The following is a 23,450-nucleotide window of genomic DNA, read 5'->3' on the forward strand; positions in this document are numbered from 1 at the left end:
CATTTTGACCTAAAGATTTCATTGGCAATGTGAAAAACTGTTGGAATTCCACTTAGCATAAATTATTCGTTCATTTCAGCCATCTCTCCTGACTTGCATGGGGTTGGGAGAGCAGAATCTTTCATGTACCCAGCAAAGCACTATTTTTAGCTCTCGTGTTATTTTGATTGGTTTTGACTTAGCAGCTAAGCCAAACCAACCCATGAGCAGCTCTCTTTTTGCTTCCTGTCACACACACCGTGTGGGCATTTTCAGACAGTTCTACAACACCAACAAAACACGATGTTCTCTCTTTCTCTATAGTAACCTTGCAAAATTACTCTAAAGCCCCAAATCTTGTGTTGCAGCACATCGCCCTCGGGGGAGTCAGCCAGTTAAGCATAAAATTGCTGAGCAGCACCATGCGATATTCAGCAGTCCTACGAAGCAATTAGATGCCATTACTGAGAGGTCTTGAAAGATCCCTTGGTGTTAAATCTTTTGGAAAATGGGCTATGAAGTCTCTCAGCAAGCAGCTGAGCCGGCTGGCAGCAGGGCAGTGTGTGCGTGTGTGCCCGTGCCTTGCAGTGAGTCAGACACATCATCTGACAGCCTCTGTGGCTGGCATATCTGCATTGCTGCTTGCATTTCAGCCGTTCAGCTGAAGGTCCCTCATTTCTCCCCATCCTGTGCCAATTTAATTAATTCAAACATCAAAACTGGCAAATTCTCAGTGGAAATCCTGGTGCTAGCTGTGTTTCATACCCAGAAAGACAGTAAGCCTCAAACCAAGGCTGCCTCTGTGCGAGCAGGTCTCATGCAACCCTCTGTCCAGATGCATTTTCCATGAGATCCTGATAGAACAGGGGTGTAAAAACAAACCAAACAACTTTATGGGCTGAGATTTGCCCTTTTTAAGTTCCCCTGGGGCATTCGGTTCAGGAACAGGCTACCTGGCTTGATTGGTAGGAAAAAAAAACCCAAACCACTCTTGTGATGTCCTTTCCAAAACCTGGAGGCAGCCAAAACAGCTCTCTGGGCTTTTGTGAAGGGCTCTTTTGGGGTGCCAGAGAGGGCTGAGCTGCTGTGGTGTAGCCACACAGCATTAGGCTGAATTGCACGATTTTGGGCTAAAGCATTTGCTGTTTCCTTTCTAGAGGAGGGGAAAGTGCTGCGTGACATCCTGTTCGCACAGGCAGGTGGGGAAAGGCGGCTGTTCAGAAGCTGCTGCTGGGCTTTCATAAAAAAAAAATGGGTTGAAGAGAAAAAAAGGGTTAAAATGCATGACCCCCTAGAGCTCCTCTAGCTTTCTGCAGTTATTATTAAGACAAGGGGAAAAAATGGTGCTTAATTCAGGGCTCATTCAGGGCCCTCTGCTCGGGGTACAGCAGAAATGGAGTTAATTCAGGCATTTTAGGTCCAAAGCAGGATATTGGGTTTAATCTAGTTCAGGCTTGGGTACATGCTGGGCTGCCCCTTTGCGATAGCACTGCTTTCCATGCCATCCTGTTCTCTGGATTTTCAGCAGTGGAATATGTGAGCTGGGGATCTCTGAGCTAGCTCTAGTCACTGCTCAAAGCAACAAATTCATTTTTCAGCTGTGATTAACCCAAATTAGCCCACCAGGGTCCACCCTGGCTGTGCTGCAACCAAGCAGTCAATGCAGGCTCCGGCTCCTTTCCCAAGAGGCACAGCCTCAATATACACTATGGCACTAAAAAAAAAGCCTTTGCAAGTGGCTTGGTGCATCCTGGGCATGACAGCTGGGCTGCAAATCAGAACAGGAACCAGTGGCCTCGTCCTCTTTCAGCCTCCTGTGCTCCTCATGTCACTGTTTCTGCTTCTGTTCAGGGTAACTTCCCTCTCTGCAAGGCCTGGGCTTTCACAGTATGGTGGGGGGAAACGGGGCCTGGAGCCCTCTGTTAGGCTTTTGGGGCACACTGCCATGTCTTGCAGCTGTCCTCGCTGCTTTTTGCTCCATTTGGGTGTTTATGAATGCAACAACCCTTCCTGGCATTTATCCTGTGTCTCAAGAGCTACATCTCAGTTTAATTGCATTGCAGTCTGCTTTGCAGATGCACAGCCATTTCTTTTGTGGAAAAACAGCACTAAATGACATGAAATAGGATACACTCGCTGTTGTGAGCAGGGAAAGGAGCTTTGCTTGATATGGTGGTCTTGATGGGGTCTGTGCCCACATCCCCTGGTCCTCACTGCTCTGATACCCACAGCCTTTCCTCCAAGAGCAGCCTCATTTCATCCCCATTTTGCTGCTGAGCAAAACATTTCCCGAAACTCCGTGCTGGGCCGTGTCCTTCAGCAAGCAATTCTCTAGCGCACCGACAGCACCAAGAAGGACACCCACTTCCTCAAATGCAACGAGCAGCACGCAGAGAGCAACCCCGGGGCAGCCACACTTCGGTGCAGGCTGGGGCCAGGCTGCGGCATCTCCGCATCAGCCAAAGGGGGTAGCAAAAAGGGGAGCAAAAAAGGCAGTATCACCTCGGCATCGCCGGGGAAGCAAGACGAGAGCTTTGCAGGAAAGCAGGGCAGGAAAGTACTTTTATGGGGTTGTTCACAGCCGCTCTCAGAGGAGGGAGGAGGAAGTACGTTGGCAAATCAACCCTTGCCGAGCCATCGTTCTTCGTGGGGGGGATCGCACCCTGGGCGCGGGATCCCCACGGGACTATCAGAGCTTCGTTTCAGCCTGTCTCCTAAGCAAGCCTCCCTCAGAACAAGAAAAGCCCCTCCTGATCCAAAATGTCCCTCAAGCTGCCACGGAACTGGGATTTCAACCTGAAAATGGATGCTGCAAAAATAGGTACTGTGACTGTTTCTTTATGCCCTTCTGTTTCTGCTTCAGCCTTTCGGGTGCAAGCCAGGGTCTGCTGGGGTGCCCGTGGCCAAGCCCAGCAGCAATTTTGGCTACGGACCAGACCCGAACCTGCTTCTGGCCTCAGTGGGGGGACCTGGCCCCCAGCTACCGCTTTCAAGACGGCAGATGATTTGCAAATGATTTGCAAGAAGTGATTTGCAAAATTGTCACTGAGGGATGCTGTGGGAGTACAGCCAGGCCTGTGGCTCTGGGGCTGGAGCAGTGGCTGTCTCGGTAGGGTGGGGAACTGGGGGACCTGGCAGCGTGGGTCCGCTGCCCACCCAGAATCCAAGTTTAGGGGGGATTTAAACCACATGGGCTCATTCTGCTGGCGCAAGCCTTGCAGGCCAAGAAGCGGACGGAGCGGTGCAGGCTGGAGGAAGCAATCTCGCTCTTGCTCAGGTTTCTTCGCCCACCCCAACATCACTAGTTTCCTCTCACCGTGGTAAAGAGCCCTCTGACGCCCATTCCGGGCTCTGTGCCACAGGACAGCTTCACTGTGTGATTTCCTGACTTATCTCCTGCCTCTGCCCAGGCTTTGCACGGAACTCCTCTGTCATGGGATCCATCTCCAGCATGAAAACCACTTGAGAACGCCTTTGGGAAGGAGTGAGGGATCCCCACGGCGGGCTCTGTGGCCAAAATATCACGGCGGAGCCAATGCCTGCTTTTGAGTCAAGCAATCAGGGAGGGAATTTGGTCGCGAGGATGCTGCAATCGAGGAAGGGGTGCACAAGCCCAGCCTTGTGCACACACTGAGGCAAGGGCCCTCCGTGGTCCTGGCCCTGGTGCCAAAACATGGTCAAGGCACACATCAGCAACTTGATTTCTCCCTGCAGCAGAGAGATTTGACCAAGCTGGTCTCTGCGGTGCTGAGCTCTTTCTCCCCGCACCTTGTGTCAGCTTGCAAGGTCATCCTGGTTGGATTTTCTTGCAAAGGCAATTTGGACTTCTATCTGAAGCTGCTTTTGTTGGCATGGCCAAACCATTTCGTTCACACAAGGCTCCAAATCAAGCACCTCTGCTCCCCGGTGGCCACTGCTGTGGCTAGGCTCAGCGATGCACAGTGATGCGTAGAATGAGACCCCGGATGGTCCAGAAGCTTGCAGGCAGACAGAAGAAGCAGTACCATCACCTGCACTCATCAGCATGCAGGATAGCAGTGCAGAAATCCCCACACAGTTATCACAGAAGCATCCTGGATTTCTGCATTGCCCATTCTTAGGATAATAAGTATTTTTCTGCACAAAGACTGTGGAGCAGTAGGTAAATTCAATTGGTAGTTCAGAAAAAAAGGCCAGGGGACACTGAGCCTGCTGGCCGCTGGGAAGCAGAGAGGGTGGAGATGGAACACAGGCTTGCACCTGTGTTGTTACCAGGGAATGCTTTTTTTCAAGAAAATCTGCTTGTGATGAAATTCTGGGTGCTTCTTGCAGCTTGCAGCTGCTGTGAGCCCATAAGATGAGGGGTGTGTGTGTGTGTGTGTGCAGAGACCTGAGTGCTGGGGTACAGCTCGGTGCATTGACTCTTCTCATGCTTCAGGGTTTGTGGCTGCAGGGACCAGCCGCTGCTGTCTTCAGAGGTGCAGCAGGGATGTGACTTGCTTGTGGAAAATAATTGCAAATTAGTCACCACCACCCTTGCTGGCTCCTCCCGGCTTCAGGATGCTTCCCCCTCCTCATCTCCAGCCATGGCTGTGGCACAAGCAGCTTTTGTAAAGCCCCAGGACAGTGCACTGGCTTCTGTGTGCTTCTTCACGATGAGAAAAATGCAAAACTATTTATTTCAATGAAGGAGAAAATTGCGTTTGCAATTTTCATTGCGAAACCTAGTGTGGCACTTTTGCTTTTACTGGTTTTTATTGCAAGTACCCGACGTCCCTCCTGTGGGGCAGGAGCAAAGGAGATGGCAGGGAGAGCTCTTGCCCAAGACAAGGATTTGGGGCAGGAGCCAGCGTCAATGTGGATAGCACGGTGGCACCCAATGCAATTTCTCCTGCAAGTCACATTTTGGCAGGGCTCCTCTTTTCTGGGAGCAGGCAGCAGGACACAGGCACCCTGCTGTGGCCGGTCCACAGGGCTGGAGGAAGAGTGAGGATGTTTTGGAGGAAATATTCAACTTCAGAGGCGCTTACTGCAGGAAACGCTTTGGGAGGCACCACATTTCCTCTTAGTGGCTCTTTCCTGCCCTGCGAGAGTGGCAAGGAGGAGTGGGGCCAAGTGTGGCAGGGATGTGTTGGTGAAGGCGACAATTGCAAGTGCTGGACCACCCTGGTGAGAGCCAGGGAAAAAGCTTCGCCCCTGCCCCACGTAAAATTTTCAGCTGGTCATCACATGTGAGCTGGGCATCGCACTGGCCACAAAAGATAGAAACTTGGAAAAGTTGTAAGGGAGGGAGCCACAGCCTTGATAGTCCTGGTTTTGTGAAGGCAGAAAACTTTCCACTGGGCAAAAATAGCCTCGCTGTCTGCAAAGTCAAGGTCCCCACAGCAACTCCCTCCCCAAACCTCCGCACAAGCCCTGAGGTGGGAACAGCAGTTGGGTAGTGCTCACATCGTGGGTAAGAAGGATCCTGCAAACTGCTATTTTGGCCTTAAATAAGCCCAAAGTACGGGGAGAGCTGTCTCATGCAGAGGGAAAATACATCTCCATGTTCACATTGGTGCGTATGTATGTGCATGAACACAGCTAAGCCATGGCTAAGCACAGACCTCTGGTTGCACCTTGAGTCTGGCATTTCAGAAGGGCTGATGCTAAAGAAAGGGGACCCAAGCGTACTCCTCTGAATGCACATTCCTTATGCACCTGCAAAAGGCTGCAAGGAGGGAGAGAATAAACGTTATTTCCAGCAAGGACCGGGCAATTTAAGCTCAAGGCTGAGAGCAGGAGGAATCCCTGGGTAGCAGTGCCTGCTGGGCTAATTCCTTTCCATGGTGCAGAGCCCTGATGGAGCCATGATGGGCTTAGAGGGAGATTAATATCTTCAGTAAAAGGTAGTAAAACATTGCATTTTTCATAAAAGACACGATTTCTCCTTCCAAGTCTTGTGCCGCTGGAATATCAGTGCTGCTGGGCTGAGCTGAGCTCTTTGGGGAAGGCTGAACACAGAGCTGATAGATGGAGACTCATCCCTGATTTCCACCCATTTGGGACCCTGCGAGCTGCACTGCAACAGCTTCACTTCAGATTAAGACCTTGTGGTCATCGGTGCTTGGTATGGAGACCTCACTCTGCAAAAGTTAGTGCTAATTAAACAGAGGGAGTATCAGCATCTCTGTTTCAAGGGCGACATTAGGTCCTATGATTGGATAGGAGAACACACAGCAAAATTCAGGAAGGCATCAGAGTGCTAGCTCATGGGAGTGCAGAAGGGGCTAGTTTGGAGCCAGCCCACCTGGGGTTTTCTCTTTGGCAACGGGCTGTGGTTTCCACAGAGCAAAGCATTTGTCGGAGGCAGGCAGCGCCCTGCACCCAGTAGCCTCCATGCTCCCAGCGGCTGCTCCACCCCTGCGGATCATTCCCCAAAAATCCTCACCCCCGAGGAGTTGACGGCAGCCGCAGGACAGGAAGGAACATGATTTATGGAGAGGAGCGATGCTGCTCGTGAGCAGTTTGCTGAGAATCATATTAATATTTATGAGATTTGAGTAATGCAGATGTTTTGGCAAAGTGCAAAGAAACTGTCCCGAGCTTGAGGTGCAATTTGGAAACCCCATTTTGTTTTTTTGCATCAGGGTAACCCCCAGTACCAGTATTTTTCAGGCGAGCTGGCTGGCAAATCCCTTTCAAAAGTCCTTGCTTATAACCACATCCTCTGCAGGGGGCATCCAATATCAGCAGACATTGAGGTACAAGCAGCATCCTCACTGCACTTTGAAGACTGATTTTTGGATTCACAATCCTTTTTGATTTTTTGGGATGTGATTTGCAATCCTGTGACAAGTTTGTAGTGGAGGGGTGAACTCAGAGTGCCCTACCCAAGCCTGGCTCAGAAGGACAAAGGCAAAACACAGAGGGGTTTCTTACTCCAGGGGTTTTCAGAAGGGGAAGCTGGGCACACTCTTGAACTGCAGCACCCCTGACCTCTGAAGCAACTGCTAACTGCTCGGCACTGAGCGCAAAATGTTTTGTAGGCTCAGGCTCCCTGTGGGTGTCTGTGCAATGGGAGCACCTGCTCAGGCGTGAGATGCCCCCACCCCCAAACATCACAAGGCAGCGATGGGTGATTTTTAATTTTCTGCTCTTTTAAGCTTGTCCTTTGCACTCAGGTCCACACCAGGATTCATCGACACTCATATCTAATGCAGCTTTTGCAGCTCTCCGCTCCGCTGACCAGCTCGGGGGAAAAGTGAGCATCTGGGGGCAGAGATATGGGGCTGCCGCAGCTTTCCCTATCCCACAGCACTACACAACACCTCCCTCGCAGCCCTGGCTCAGCCTGAATGCCCTCTGCCAGCCAATGCTGCTGGGCTCAGGGGCCCGAATCCTGCACCATCCTCACCCGTAGGACCCAGCCAGGTGCCATCAGCTCCGTTTTAGCAGGGGAGCTGTAGGACCTCAGGAAATCACCATGTGCAGAGACCAGTGAAGCTGAATTCCCCTGGAGTCATATAACTATTTTTTCCCTGAGACCATAAATGCTAACTCTACCTAGGTGGCTTGGCACTGGGGTCCTGCAGTGCCCGGTCCAGAGGCAAAAATCCCTTCTGGTAATGATCCCTCCCAAGGCATTTACTATCACAGACGCATTTAGAGATACCATAGGGCCATGCTGCCGGTACCTGGCACAGGTCAGTGGCACCAATGGGACCCATCTATGCGATGCAAAGAGGAGACAGGGGACACTCTTCTGCCCAGCCGGTAAATCCATACTGGCACTTTTTCCCCCCTTGGAGACTTTCCAATCCCATTGCGTGAGAACTGCCCCATTGGAAACATCAGGCAATACTCTCCCAGAGCAAAACTGCAAGTTCCAAAGAGGTTTTTTTGAGCCAGGCTGGGTCATTCTGCTATCGCTGCTGCAGGCTCTTTGGGGTGGCTATAAAAAAAACACACACTCCCATTAAAGAAAAAAAAAGCTAATGATTTTCTTCTCACTTGCAAGACAATTACTCCCACGCAGGAAAAAGGAAGCACACACTGACAGATACTGCAGCCACTTCCTTTAAAAACTCTAGCCAGTTTGCTCAGCACAGGCAGAGGGGCAGAGAGCCGCTCTTGCTGTTGTAGCTTAAACCTGCCCTGGGGACGTGGGACTGCTGGCAGCTCGTCCCTGTGCATCCCCGCCAGCCTATCCCTCTCTTTTCTTGGCAGCCCGCTCCAAGAGCGTGATGAGCGGCGAGCCAGTGGGCACCCGGCCGGCCTCCCCCAACCCACTAGAGCGGCCCCTGAAGATCGGCTGGCTGAAAAAGCAGCGCTCCATTGTCAAGAACTGGCAGCAGCGGTACTTTGTGCTTAAGGGCCAGCAGCTTTACTACTACAAGGATGAGGACGATGTCAAACCACAGGTAGGATGAGACCGCTGGGCTTTGCTGGTCCTTAGTCTTCCCCTTCTTGCAGCTTTGCTCATCAGGAAATGATTTGGGATGGGTCTGGAGTAGGGTATTAAAGGAGTTTTCTGCCTCTGGGCAGTAACAGAGATGAGATATCCTGATCAGGAGCCTCATCTATGCACTTAAATACTTAAAGTGCCTGCAAGCCCTGCTGGGGGCTTGGTCCCTCTGTGCCCAAGCAACAGGGTGGTGGAAAAAAAACCCCAGTTACCAACTAGAAAGTTGCTACCATTTTCCAAGACAACAGAAACAGGCTGGGAAGAAAAAGAGCTCCGTACACCACCATTTTTGTGATGGCAGGTGCAGCAATGGTTAGACAAGGTGATGGGAGCTTTGAGAGAGGTTTCAGCCATGCACTTGGTGGGAAAGGCATCTTACAGGATGCTTTTAGGAAAAAATAAGCAGGACTTTCAGCATAGCCTGAGTGTGAGGATCTGCCCAGGACAGACCTCATGGCAGGGCTGTGGGCAGATGACAGCAATGGGCAGCTGCTTCCTTAGGACCTCTTGCCACACAAGAGGGCAGCTGGAGGGATGAGGAAAGGAAATCTCTCTCTCTCTGGCCTCCGGGTTTGTATGCCATCCCAGCCCAGCCACATCCTTCACAGAAGGCTCAGAGGTGCAGATGCAGTTTGTGCTATTCAGCTGCCGCCCCGGTCCACCCCATGCGGCCAGAGGAAACCTGCCCAGCTGCCTTTTCCTCTAAGCGAAAAGGCTTGAAATCTGCTGAGCGCTCCAGTGCATGTCTGTTCTGATGCTTTTTGAGATCCTCAGGAGAGCACAATGTGCACCCAACCCTTTGCACAAAACAGGAGTGTGATCATCCACTTGGGCATGATTTGAACGTCTGCACCAGTGCCCGACATCCGCAGCCCTCCAGCAGCATCCTCCCATCTTCAGCCCCTCTGGGTTGTAACAAGCCCTCTGTCTCACCCATATAAACCATTTCCTAGGGTGTGCATTGTAGTACACTTGCCAGGAAGAAATCATGTTGTTTTCCCAATTTATGTGGATAACTTTTTAGTTTTTCAACCATTTGCTCCATACTGTAGCTTACACCGGTAATATCCACCATATTTTCCTTGTTTTGAGAAATTTCAGGGAAAGGTTCTCTCCTTTGCTGGAAAAGCCATTCTTGATACAAATTGTTACTGGTAGCAAAACTACTCTCAAGATAGAAAATGCTCGTAAGGGGAAGGCGATCAGTAGATCCTTGGGGTGAAAGCACAGGGCTGAGCCTGGCGGGGTCCAGGTCCTATTTCTGCCTTTGCCCTGTTTCAGGGGTGACTGGGATGAGCAGTCTCCCTGGTTGTAATTGGGATATAGAAGCAGAAAGTGCTGTAAAAAGCTTATTGCTGCTATTCATGGTGCGTTTGGCAGCTCTCGTGGTGACCCTGATGCACCATCCTGGGTCGTTTTAAGCCTCTCTGATCCCATCAATGACTCTGATACAGCTGCAATTCAGGCTTTTGGAGCGCTTGCTCGCAGGAGCCCAATGGCTTTCAGGAGGTTGAAATCGCTGAGAAACTTTATTTTTGTGGTGCTGCCTTATTTCCTGCCTCGGGAGGCCTCTGGTGCTGACTCACGTCTGCTTGGCCCCTACGTGCTTCGGCCGCTTCCCACCCATTCCCCCCAGCAAGGACCAAGCTGCCCGTGTTCACCACGACAATTGGGGAAATGAAGGTCCAAAAGAAACGGCTGTTTTCCACTTTACTTTTTTCTTTCCCCTTCCTTTTCTTCTTTTTCTCTACTCCTCTCCTGCAAACTTTAGGTTTGGGTTTTGGGTTTCAGTGATGCTGTGTTAAAGGAATAGTTTTCCTGCGCCAGTGCAGCAGAAACAGGATGCTCCGGTATTTTGCTAGGTCCCTTCTCCTTTGAACTCTCTTCTTCCACTCCCAACAGGCGTTAAAAAAACATGAGAAGGAGGAAAAAAGGAAAGAGCAAAATAACAGTTTTCTCATTCTGAGAATCACTTTATCAGAAAAACTGGCATTTAGGAAGTGTCCCTTAGTGTTTGAAAAATAATTTTTAGCATATATATATATATATATAGGGCACCAGCTCCTGCAATCCGTTCGAAAGAAGGACTTCGATCCTCAGTGCTGACATATGGTAATGTCAGCCTTGCAGAGATGGGACACAGGTATTTGCAGCTCCTGCTCTGCTTTGTTCTAGGGCTGCCTGTCTCTCCAGGGAAGCACCATCAAGGAGGTGGCCAGCAACCCAGAGGAAGGAGGGAAATTTATCTTCGAAATCATCCCAGGTGAGGATGCTTCACTCCTCTTTTTCACACACTTTTGGGCTGGACTGTTCACCCAACATCATTTAGGCAAGTCATTTTTCCAGTCCTTTTGCTCCCACTTCTTTTCAAGGTCCCCACAGTGCTGCATTGTACATGAAAACTCATGTCTTGCTTTCAATATTCACATGTCAGGGCTGGAGGAGGGCCCTGTGTCAGTGCCCATGTCTCATGGCCTTGGCAGGCTGCAATGTTAAGCAGTTTCTGTTCCTTTCTTGCAGACCTTCAGCAAGGGTGAAATATAAGAGCACTGCTTCATTTCACAGCCAAATAGACGTTAATGGGGAAATTCAGAGCCAAAAGCATTTAGCAAAGAAAACAAGAAGAATGTGTCTTTTCTCCTCCAATCCTCTCTATAAATGAAGCATAAATGTTTTGGGGTTTTTTTTGCAGGGGTCTCTGGAGACCAGAACCGGGCAGGGCAGGACACTTGCGTGCTCATGGCTAATTCCCAGTCTGAGATGGAAGAATGGGTTAAATCCATCCGACGAGTGCTGGGGTCAGCGTCAGGAGGTAAAGGGGAGCAGGGACAGCTCTTGGAGAAGCAATTTCCTACCATCTCATGGTCTGCAGTACTTTTGTGTGAGGATTTCAAAGCTGGTCTCATAAACCCTTGAAACTGGAAAACAGACTGTAATGTGACTGTAACTTGTAATGCCTTAGAAACCTACTCCTAGACCAGACCCTGTGGTGGTGGGTCTGCTGCAAACATGGGCAGTGTTAAGGAAATGGCAGCCAAGTATGAATGAAGATTTCTGGGCTGGTTTCAACCTCTTTTGCAAACTTCCTCATTGACTTATTGACCCCATAAAACATTGTTCTTGAAAAAAAATCTTATTCAGGGATAAAGCATTGAAAAATTTTGCTTTCACCTGCCAATTTCTTTGCTTTGCTTTTCTTCCAGCTTTTCTTGCTCAGCCCAGCCCTTCTGCCCCATTTTCTCTGCAGTCTGCCATGGCCATGCAGTTGCCCTCCTCACATACAGACAAGGCTTGCAGCAACAGGATCCTTGCTTCCAGTCCCCTCAGGCATGCATTTATGCCATTACAGAATTGTGGGCAGGGAAGTATAAAAGATGAATCGACCAGAAAGGGGCATACTGTAAATTTCCCACCACAGGCAAAGCCCACAAAGGAAGCAGCAAAGGTCATGCCAGCCACTTTTCCTATAAGAATGAACTATCCAGATTTTTCCTATAAGGATGAACTCCTATAAGCAAGATTCACCAATGAAACAGGGCTGGGAGTCTCTTTAGTTCTCCTCCAAAAGAGCACTAACCCAGACGGTCATCCTGAGCCTCTCCTCCCTCCCTCTGTGCTTTGCCCTGACTATTTATATAATTTTTTTATAGCATCCATGCCCTTCAGCTGTGTAAGACAAGCATGATGGAGCTCTCATCTCCTGTAGCTCCTGTGTTAATATAAATCACAGCAGTTCAGAGGCAAGTAGGCGCTGCCAATTTGAGTTCTTTCACTGTGACCCTGCCATAGGCACAGATAAGCTTCACCTAAACGACGACACAGCTGGTTTTCCTCTGCAGCCCTGGTGTTTTCTGCCTCTAAACTGAAACATGCTGTGCCCTGGGGGATGCAGCATTACTCATCTGAAATTAGGATTGCATGAGCCAGAAATTTTCAGGGCATTGCCCCACCTGGCTCTAGTATTTAATAACAACTCTGCATCTGATCCTTGCTTAAACTTAGGAGGTTGCCAGTTTCTTCCAGCTAGATAAAGTGACCTTATATGAGAGAAAATGTAAATTTATAGTAGTACAGAGAGCCCTGAGGATAGCAGAGAAGTCAGGTACTGTGGAGCTGCATTTTATGTCAACACACAGGTTAATAGACTCCCAAAACTTCATGCTTTAGGTTTTTGGCCTCAATGCAAGCTGAAGCAACACGTGCTTTTAAAGCAACCCACTGTATAGTGGAGGTTTTGGCAAGAGCCCACCTGGAAGCAGCCCCATGTGACCCAGCTAGTTGTGAGCTTGTTGCACGCCAAAAAGCAGAGCAGCTGCCAAGAGTGAAGCAACAGCAAAAGCATCTCCAAAATCTCGGAGGGGTTTTGAAGGCCTGGCTGCCACCCTACAATGACCCGCCTGCCGAGTGGGCTGGCATGGGCATTGCGTTGGCCCCAGGGAGGTATTCCCAAATTAACAAATCTGCCAGCTTGCAGTTAAATAAGCAATTAATGCAGAGAGGTAAAAGAAAAAAAAAAAAAAAAGCTATTTGCTTTTACTGTGCACAATGACAGGTTTATATTCATTATTTAAAAGTGTAAGCAAGTCATAAATGAAAAACCCCCATGATCAGGCAGGTGCCGACAAGCCTTGTGGTTCCAGATGAAAGTGTTTACTTGCATTTTCCTGGTCTGGAAGATGCACAGGAATTATTTCAGCCTTCAGAGCACAATGTGAACACATCACAGGCACTGCTGGGGCAAAAATACGGTGGAGGACCATAGGACCCTTTGCCATTAATATCCCAGAGCCAGTTGGAGTTGGGAGTTGTCTGCTCTTACCATGCCCCAGGCTCTGAGGAGGAAAAGCTGGGATGGAGGCTGCTGCCTTCCCACCTTCGAGCTCTTCTTTTGCTGTGAGTTCAGGAGGAAAAGGCCATTGCTCCGAAGGAAAGGTACCACTCGCTGCAAAATGCTGCTATTCTTTGCACAGGGGAGTTTCTGGAGGGTGAGAGGAGAGGGGAGGGGGAAGAAAAGCAACTAAATCAGTAAGACTTCGAGCTCCAAATCTCTTCAAGGCTGCTTTTCTTATTCCTTAGTGTTCTCCTGTGCTTTCTATATCCTTCAGCTTTGTGTGATGAGCTTGCCTTCTCTCCCTGTGCCCTGCATCAGCCTTTTTGCTGTTCCCATCTCCCTCTGTATCAGCACCCTGCTCCAAGGCCAGCAAGCAGCATGGCAAAAAACAAGGCTCACTGCTTGGTTTTAATAATTTTGAGAACTGCTAATTATTTGTAGATGAACAAGGTTTCATTTTGCTATTAATTCTTTGGAAGAATTTCGCCCAGCTTGCAGACTTCTTGTAGCTCCTATGCTATCAGAAAAGCAGGTACTGCTATCACATTTGCACCTGATGTACTTTGGCAGGTAATATGCCTTTAGCAAAGCTTTTGGGCTCCTCTAACCTCTCTGTCCTTTCCCTAGCGGTGTTCGGCCAGCGCTTGGCAGAGACCATGGCCTATGAACAGAAATTCGGGCAGCACCAGGTCCCCATCCTGGTGCAGAAGTGTGCCGAGTTCATCCGGGAGCACGGTGTGAGTGAGGAGGGCATCTTCCGCCTCCCTGGCCAAGACAACCTGGTGAAACAGCTCAGGGACGCGTTCGATGCTGGGGAAAGGCCATCATTTGACCGGTAATGCTAGATTCCCCCTCTCCTACTCAACTAGGTCTCATACACCCCAAAATCTGGGGGAAAAGCAGCCTGTCTAACCCCTCAGAGAGCCCAGCAGTGCCCTGCAGGAAACTCGGACTCTCCAGAAGGGCTTGACAAGGAGAAAGGATTCAGCAGAAACCCCAAATGGAGGCAAAAGCAGAATCAGAGGGTGCTGAGATGAGATTCATGGAAAAAAAGGAAAGTATTTAGGAAAATCCTGGCCCCACACAGCATTTATCATTTGCAGGAGCAGCCAAAGAAGGAGGCAAAGGGAAGAGCCTACACAGCCCATTAGCTAAGAGCAGAGGTTTAGAGAAAGGAGAGCAAGTAGAGGATCACAAATAAGCTCGGAGAACACCCTAATGCACACAGTAGAAGTTATTTCTTTCCCTGCCAGCCTATACCCATGATATTTTCCTCCTGTTGCTTTTCTCTACAACACCACATAGAGATGACAGAGAGATTTTGGCTGCTCCAAGGCTGACGCCCTTCCTCTGCAGGGCTAAGAGGAAATAGCAAACTCCCTAAAGCTGAGAGAGCTGCCTATCCCTGCCCGTGTGTCTCAGAGAGGCTTTGGAGAGAGACATTTGCTACTTCTACCTCTGCCATGCCCTGTGCAAAATGGGAGAAGAAAGGTAAACTCCTGGTGCACCTCTTTATAAAGCCCTCCCTTGATAGCTCGCAGACCAGCTATCCCTGCAGGTGCCTCAGTATCTCTGAGATGGTTTCCCACCTGTCCCCTGCCCCAAGTCAGAGTTTAAGCCCTTGCTTTTGGCCCCCGTCAGATAAGCATCCCCTGCTCACTTGTGCAGGCTGCTCCAGGGCTTCACCCTCTGGTTTGCACTGGTGAAAGCAGTGACCCCTGTGCTGGGATAAAGGAAAAGTGGGTCCTGCCTTTCCACAGCACCTAAAGTGAAGGTTTTTGGTTTAATTCCTGCCCTGTCCTATCCACCATAACTGAGACAAAGAGTGCCCAGGCTGCTGCATGTCTATGAAGGTGTTTGATACTTGTGGTGATGCCCCATCTATGCAGACCCAGGAAGCTGCTCCATATGGCATCACCTGAGCTCTGAGAGCCGCCGGCAAAATCTGGGGTGCTTGTGGGAGAGACGCACCCAAACCCAGGAGTTTCCCTGGACTTTTGTGCAAAACAATTTGCCTAAGCGGAGTGCAGGGGCCTCATCTCTCTATCCACAGGCCTGTCCCTCACTGCAAAACCTTTCCTGTTTTTACCCAGCTTTATGCAGCTTTGTTAGGAAAAACCACAGCACTTTTACTTAAATAATACCTGCTGTAGAGCCACAGCTGCTCCGGGAGCATAACCATCCTGGCCGTTGGTTTTGCAGTTGAATATTTCTTGCTTTCTGAGTGCCAGAGTCCTGCTGAGAGCTTTCCTGTTGTAACCTGTATGGGGGTCATAGGAAGGTGAAGCCTTTTTTTATTTTTTGCAGAACTGTGTTTTGCAGTGGGGCATGGCAAGGGAGTTTGGCCCTTTTCCCAGCACCCTGTGCCTCAGGGCTTGGTATGAGCATTGCTGCGGTGATCTCAGGGTGATGGCAGCCCCTATGCACTTCAACCAAAACATTCTCTTAGCGAGGAGGAAGGCCAATAATGGGATTTCCAGTGACCTCAACGCTGCAAGATGCTGGCTTGACCTTCAGTGCCACCTTCGCAGCCTGTTTGGGTTTGCACAGGCACGCTTGTGCACACAAGCACAGCAGGATTGGGTGGGGAGCGCTAGAAAACTGCTGTTGCAGCCCAGGCATCCAGGATGCCTAATGGTGTGTATTGGTAGGCCCTACAACAACACAGCTCTGAAAAAATTCCTTTATGGTTATGTGCATTTGTTAAAAATAATAGTATTTTAAAAACCCCAACCAATCCTAAAAATAAATGAACTGGGGGATTTTTGCTAGAAGTTTATAACAGCTTAGCGACTTCAAGGTAGGTCAAATTAGAGGCTTATGATCTTGACAGTGTCCTTTTGACGTAATGTAAACTATATGGTATGCAAAGCTGCAAACATCTGTCCCGGCAGAACATCTTCAGTAATTGCTGTTAATCTTAAAAACCCCAGGCAAGCTTCGCCAGCTCCACACAGAGCGGGGAGTGCCTGCCAAACATGTGAACAGCAGGCAATATTTGCATGCAAACCCTCTTGAGTGAAATGCAGGCTGGGAAGGCTCAGCCTGTGTATGAACACTGGGGACCTGCCAGCCCCACGGTGGGGAAAATCTCCACCAAGCACTTATTTTCCTACCAGCTGGGGCCATTCTCTGGCTTGGGGTGCTCTATGGATTCCCCCCAGCTTGCTTTGGCTTCCCTATTTATATCTCTCTGTCTCCTGCATCTATACACAGAGCTTAAATATAATCTCATGCTCTTGGAGCAGGGTAGGGGTTGCTCACCAGATGGGTCTGAGTTTCACGTGAGTGGCTCTTTGCATGTTGCAGGGATACAGATGTGCACACCGTGGCCTCTCTGTTCAAACTCTACCTGCGGGAGCTCCCTGAGCCAGTTGTGCCCTGGATGCAGTACGAGGATTTCCTGCTGTGCGGTCAGGCGCTGGATGCAGATGAGAGAAAGGTAGAGATGCATTCATTTCTCTCCTTCTGGCCTTAAAATTAGCTGTGTTTCAGTGCCAGGGCTTTGTGAGCAGGAGACACCGGGTGCATCTTTAGCTGTGCTTTTCAAGCTGTGTAATTACTGAGCTTCAAAATCTGGGGGAAAAAAAAAAAGAAAAAGAAAAAAAATTAAAAAGATAAAATCTCCCAAAGCCAGTGGGGTTTCCCCACTTGACAACATGGGTTTATCCATTTTAAAGCTTACACTTCTGGAGCAGATCTAAGAGCTGCTCAGCATCTCTTGTCATTAAGCGCTTGCAGCAAATAGCAAGTGTGAAGAGCAAAAGAGGAAGGAAACACAACCTGCTGCAGTCTCCATCAGCCCGAGCTGAGAGCAGAGCTGGCAGAGGGCTCTGGGTGAGACCACAGAAGGAAGTGGCGATTTGGTAGAGGGAGAAGTGAGAAACAGATGGGAACTGTCTTTTCCTAACTATATAATTTGGTGGAAAAGAAGCCCGCCCACTGCAAAAACCTCACTCATGGATGCTGTTCCTATACACAAAAAAAATAAGGCAGCTATCCTTGGTAGCATGAGCTCTGTGAACTGCAGTGTTCACCCCTGTATTTCAAGGGCAAATGTTTCGTGTAGGTTGTTTCACTTCAGGATCTTTGGGGTTAAAAATGTCTTAAATGTTTATATACAAGAAATGCAAGATTAGGTGTGATCAGCTCTTTCCGAAGAGGTCATCACACACGTGCTGGGCTGGAGGGAACCCTGCTCTTTCCTTTGCTGCTGTGGTAGCAGCAGTACTGGGCAATGGTCTGCCTCTTCTTGCTGAGCACTGTACAAAAACTTTTCCATGTCCATGCTTGGTCTGCTGGATAAATGTAATTTCCAAGGCAAGCAAATGCCAAGAGGTGAGACCATATAGGAATGGATGGAGTGACTGAGAGTCATTCTTGTGTCCATATATATCTGTGAATCTTTATAGAGCTATTTCTTAACTTGCATTTAGGGCCATCAGGAACTCCTGAAGCAACTGTCCCTCCTTCCCAGAGACAACTACAACCTCCTCAGCTATATCTGCAGGTCAGTCCTCTGCACAAGGTATAAACAGCTCAGATTTGGTGTTGGTGAGTAGAAATATCATCCCAAAGGCTGAGGCTGACTCCTCTAGAGAGAGCCCTCTTAAGCCATGTTTTGATTCCCCTCAAGGCACCAGATCCTGACTTTTGTAAAGGGAGAATTTCAGCCATGGGGATGAACACCTTGACAAAGTCTGAGCATAAATGCCTACCCTAAAACTCACTTATGAATCCCTGAGAATTAAAATCAAATGTAGTTTTTCTAGACAAAGCCTTGTGCAACAAAACTGTCAGGTTTCACGCAGCCTAGGTAGTTTTTCTCTGGTTAGAGATTAGATGGAGGTTTTCCCTCCCTTTTTGATTTTTTTTTTTTTTAGGTGAGCAGCTCATCACATGGTGGTTTTTCTACTGATACCAATAAGACCCAGCTCCAGTTTGCACTTATAAGGCAATTTCATGTTTCTGTCCTTGGGATTTAAAGGAAGAGCTGGATGAATCAATCAGGATTTTATACCAGTGGGTGTGTAAGGCTTTTTGCAGTCTTCCTTCTCTGACTTGAAATATTTGCCCTTGGATTCTGGCAGGTTTCTACATGAAATACAGTTGAACTCTAGCGTCAACAAGATGAGTGTGGATAACCTGGCAACAGTGATTGGAGTGAACCTCATCAGACCCAAGATAGAGGATCCTGCAATTATTATGAGAGGTAAAAGGGACTCCTGGAATAATTGGCATAGGAGCACATGATATGCTGAAATACCCAGTTGCATCCACAATCTTGAAATTAAAAATTTTCTATGGTAGACCCATGATATAAGCCAGACATGTGCCTGGGCACAGTAAATACAGCAGGGTAGGGTAAAGCCACGTGTTGTGCTATAAATGTTTATGGTGATGAAAACTGCTTAGAATTGCACTGTGTGTTCCCTCCATAGATTTCAAACAATTCAGGAATTTTGTGAAGTCATCTTTCTTTTGCTTAGAGCAGGAAGGTGTAAAATTCTTCTTAGAGAAACAAAGGAAACTCGAAGAAATTACTGTTTAGCTGAGCCAAACTGTAATCCCGTGGGGAAGGCCAGATGCAGCAGAACTAATAGAAGAAATATTTTAAGGCCAAAGACTGTTTTGTTCTACAGACATTACGTGCAAATGGTCCAGGCATTCATATGCCTATTCATATAACTGATACCTGTACTTTGCTTGTCTAAAGCCAAAGAAGCACAATTTGTGTCTTGGTGCAGCTGAGCAGACTCCCATCTTGGTTGCTCCATAGTCTACTCCTGCTGTTCTGGGGTGATATAAAAATCCCTCCCTTTACTTGGTTTTGTGATCCTGCTCCTTGTCTTCACCTGCATTTCTATGTGCATCTCCATTTTGGACACCAGAAAGACCAACCAGAAAATGCAAGTGTGGGTGGAAGAAAGCCCGTTACATTGGGTTTGCTGCTGACAAGTCTGTAATTTCTTCCAGGCACGCCACAGATCCAGAAGGTGATGACTGTGATGATAAGTGACCATGCAGACCTCTTTCCCTCATCCAAGGATGTGCCACCCTCCCCATCTGCCCAAAAAAATGACAAGAAATCCCCCATCCCACGCAGCTCCGTGGGCTGGGATGCTGCAGAGGACCCTGCAGTGCCCAGGACAGAGAGCTTGATCCAAAGGCAAATGGTAAGGCTAGATCCTCAGAGAAATAATAAAACATAAATTTAATAGATGTGTAATTAATTATTATGGGATCTAACAGGTCAGTGAGCCACTAAGAGCACTTGCTATTAATAGGGTAAAGAGCTCTAACTGTCATCTCTGGAATATCTACATCAGGAAAACAATGTAGATAAACTTTCCACTTTCCTGTGGAAAATCTACTGTTCTGGGAAAAAAGAAAACTCCTGAAGTTTTTTAGCTAAAAGGCAGAATAGATGAAGCCTTTTCAGTTCCTGCTGGTGAAGTGAAAACACTGAGGATTAAAGGCTTTACTCAGAAAGAATCTCTGCAAAAAGTTCTTTTTAATGGAAAACATGGTGCAACCCAAAATTTTTTATGGAAAACTTGTGGCCATTCCTGTTAGCATGTTAAAATGTGCCTTTCTTAAATATTGCAGTCACAGCAGTCCCTGCAACCTGTCCTTGCTCACAAAGCAGGATGAGGCTGTCCTAATGCCACGGGTCTATTTTACAGAGAGATGACCTGAATTCCAGCAGTGCCGCCAGACCAGCTGTGAGCTTAAGTGCACCCAGAGAAGATAATGGGTCCAAAGATACACTGGGAATGTGGAAAATGCAGTCAAGGAAAAGAACTCAGACTTTACCTAACAGGAAATCTTTCCTGACAGCTGCTTCTCCTGGGGAGAAAGGCAGCAATGACAAAAATGACATATTTGCCAGTGACTTTTGGAAGAGCTCCCCTGGGAGCAGCATGCGCTCCGTGGTCCCCGATGGACATAAGAGAACATTGTCTCACGATCTTTTTAAGCTGCTCGACCTTCACCGGGCTTCAACCTACGATAATGTTCCTACCTCCCAGGCAGAAAGTGGGGAAGGCAGCGGCTCCAGCCCCAGCCCTTCAAGCAGCAGCTCTGATAAGGAATTTCTGCCCTGCCCCAGTCCCAGCCATCAGCCAAAGGAAATAGCCAGTCCCACCAGCAGCCCTGCTGAGGTCTCCAAGTCTGATCAGGAGAGCAGGGAGTTCCTGCAAAACATGATCCTGAAGCTGAAAAAAGAGATGGAGGTACAGAAAAATGACTACGAGGAACAAATTAAAAGGTAACATGCTGCACAGTGCTGCTTTCTGGAGAGTATGAAGTCTTCAGCTCATGTTATTACAACACTAGTATTGCACAGATTAATTTACCAGTAATACTATACAGTATATAAGAGTAATGACTAATGATAAAATGTAGTATTGTAGTAGGCTATCTAAAAGTCAATGCTCGTGTGCTGTACTCTCATGACAGAGTTGCTAATGTTATATTACTACAATATTAACATTCTCTAGTTCTTATTACATCATTGTATGACACTGTAATGTTTCTGCAATAATTACACTGTCATAATTCTTGTTATTACTACAATATTGTACCATTATACTACCCAGAATTCAGTAATAGCGTTATTACATTATTAGTTGCAACTATCAGTGTTATATAGCTTCATATATTGTTATTGTATCATTATATATCATGTGTATTGATTTATTGCATTGTGTTATGTGGCCATTGAGGGTCAGGGGATCAGGACTGCACCTCTGGCTTATTTTATAGCTTAATGACACAGAGGGCAGACTCCTTAAGAGCCAAAAGATGACTTCCTGACACTCTTCCAATCCAATCCTTTCAAGTTCTGTTTCTCTTTGCAGTCTCGAGAAGGAAAACTATGAAGTCTGGGCCAGAGTGGTAAGGCTGAATCAGGACATTGAGAAGGAGAAGAAGAAGTCTGAGGAACTGGAGCTGAAGTTGATGAACGTGGAATGCTCACGGGAGGACATGGAGAAGAAAAACAAGATGCTTGAGGAGGAGATAAAAAACTTAGCTAAATCCACAAACAAAACTGATGCCAAAACCAACTAGGAGGAGACACCCAGCTGTGCACAGACATAAAATGCAGCTGCATGAATCCATAGGAATTGCCAAGCAGGTTCAGAGCCAGGGACTTGTATCATCTGGTGTTCTGCTACTAACCCTGGGCTGATTCGGAGGAAGGAGCCCAGAAGTTAGAGGCTGGTTTCTGCTCTGAAACAGGAAAATTCAAAAATATTCTTTAGCTTTTTTGGTGTGTTTTTTTCAACTCCTCTTTCAGCTGCTCAAGTTACCTGTAGAACAGGCCAATACTTCTTGCTGCTCAATCAGAATATCTTGCACTCAAGAGTTCAGGTTAAGGACACTTTATGCCTTTACAAAAAAAACCCAGCAAGCATCCCTCCTGCCAGCCGGCTGGCTCCTTGCTGGAGATGATACCCACAGTGCTTCTGAGTGGAACAAAAAGTCCGTAAATCCTAGATCTGGAGAGACAGAAAAGCCCCAAGGTCTGGGGTGGCACAGCTCGTCACACAGTGTGCCTGGATGGTGGGCTGCAAATGCTGTCAGCATCATGGCTGAGATGTTCACATTAACGCATACAGTTGGTTATGGCTCTTATAGAGCAAAAGAAGTCCAGAGAGCCTGTCAGGTCCACTGAGAAGAGGTCTCCTACAGCATCACTTGTTGTGCTGTGCCAGACTCATCGATATTAAGGCTCCAGTTATAAAATCACAATATCACAAAAACCTCTTTAGTTAAGTGGTTTTTCAGTTATTTTAAATCACTGTTCCTTATAGCCATGCATCTATAAATCCAGCACAGCTGCTGCTGAGGCTTTGGAGAGCACTTTCATCTATCCATACACAGAGCTCTTTGTGCAGAGGGAGTCCATCAGCACCTTTACCCAGTACAGAAAATGGGGCTTCTGCATTTTCCCTGATGGACAGTTTTCAAAGAATAACAGATCTGGACTTACTTACTGCCTCTGCTTTTGTTTTTCATGATTTCATCAGTGCCAAACAGGATTTCCTCGGCCACCTTGGTGGACACCTGGGTTTGCACCCCAACAACGATGCTGGGTCTCTCCCAGTCACTTGCTGCCATCAGCGTAAAGACTAACTGGACCCAAAGGTCTCATGGTGCCAGTGTGGCTATTTGTAAGCTTGTCTGTTTGTTTTCCCACTGCCTGCCAGCAAGTCGCCCTTCCAGCAGTACCACAACGCTGCTGAAGCTTTTGGCGTAGGAAAGAAAATACAGGACTCTGCAAAGAAAACCTTTTGCTCCTCATTTATGTTAAGAAGGGGGAACAACATCACACAGCTTCAGGCCAGCCTAGAGCCTTCATGGGAACAGAAAAGGGAAAAACACAGAGATCTGCAGGAGTTTTCAAGCAACATGTCTAGGACAAAACACATGCCTCTGTGCCAAGCACAGTGAAGTTATGCAACAACACTGGATTACTGGTACTGAGGACTTGGCTTTGTTAATACAAAAGTTCAGATCAAGACAGGCTGCAGACCTGCTTGGCAGAGCCTGCAAAGAAAAACAAACTGGTTAGAGAAAGGGACATAGAGGAAACTATGTGAAGAAAGGGGAGATGGGAGTGGTAACATGTTATTAGAGAATAAAAGTCAATATTGGTTATATAGCACTTGCTGCTATCAGCCTTGCTGAGGGGGGACTCGTCTAGCCCTAAAACTGAGTCCAGACTCCTTAGTCCCAGACTTAGATTCAGTTTGGTGTATTGAATCCACCTTTGCTTAGCTGTGGATATAAAGTACTGGTAAAGGAGAGGTTTGTGAAAGTTGAGCTGCATTTAAGCATCCAGCCCATAAATAGCTCACTCGACCTATAGACTCTGACTCCAAGTGGTTTTCCTCTCCATAGGATCCTCAGAGACTACACAGCTTCTCACTGTCCTGCCCACAAACCTTCACACCAGGGAATTAAATTTTTCCGGAGGCCTGCATGGGGTTACTGCATGGGGTTTCTGCATGGGCCTGCTGCAAAATCACAGTGCCTTCCAGAGGACCCACAGCCAAGGACCTCTGCCTTTGCAATGATCAAATCCAATTAAAATGTTTCAAATCTGAAATTTGGTAATTTAGTCTCTCAGTGAGGATCACAGTACCCCTTTATACTGGACCAGTGGTCTGGGACCTGCTGGTGCAGAGCTCTGCAGTCCGCAGCCTT

General features: G+C 47.9%; 1 protein-coding gene across 1 annotated transcript; it reads left to right on the forward strand.

Moving 5' to 3' along the window:
• The first annotated feature begins 2,718 nt into the window (after positions 1-2,718).
• Positions 2,719-22,504, forward strand: ARHGAP25 (Rho GTPase activating protein 25). Its single transcript, XM_010562873.1, has 11 exons — positions 2,719-2,800; positions 8,167-8,360; positions 10,580-10,667; positions 11,097-11,216; positions 13,863-14,070; positions 16,545-16,677; positions 17,672-17,745; positions 18,326-18,447; positions 19,212-19,411; positions 19,922-20,505; positions 21,098-22,504. The coding sequence occupies exons 1-11, from the start codon at positions 2,740-2,742 to the stop codon at positions 21,306-21,308; spliced, it is 1,995 nt and encodes a 664-aa protein (XP_010561175.1). The 5' UTR covers positions 2,719-2,739; the 3' UTR covers positions 21,309-22,504.
• Positions 22,505-23,450: the final 946 nt, after the last annotated feature.

This window comes from Haliaeetus leucocephalus, unplaced genomic scaffold (genome assembly GCF_000737465.1).
Source record: "Haliaeetus leucocephalus isolate CR32 unplaced genomic scaffold, Haliaeetus_leucocephalus-4.0 Scaffold162, whole genome shotgun sequence".
Taxonomy (NCBI): domain Eukaryota; kingdom Metazoa; phylum Chordata; class Aves; order Accipitriformes; family Accipitridae; genus Haliaeetus; species Haliaeetus leucocephalus.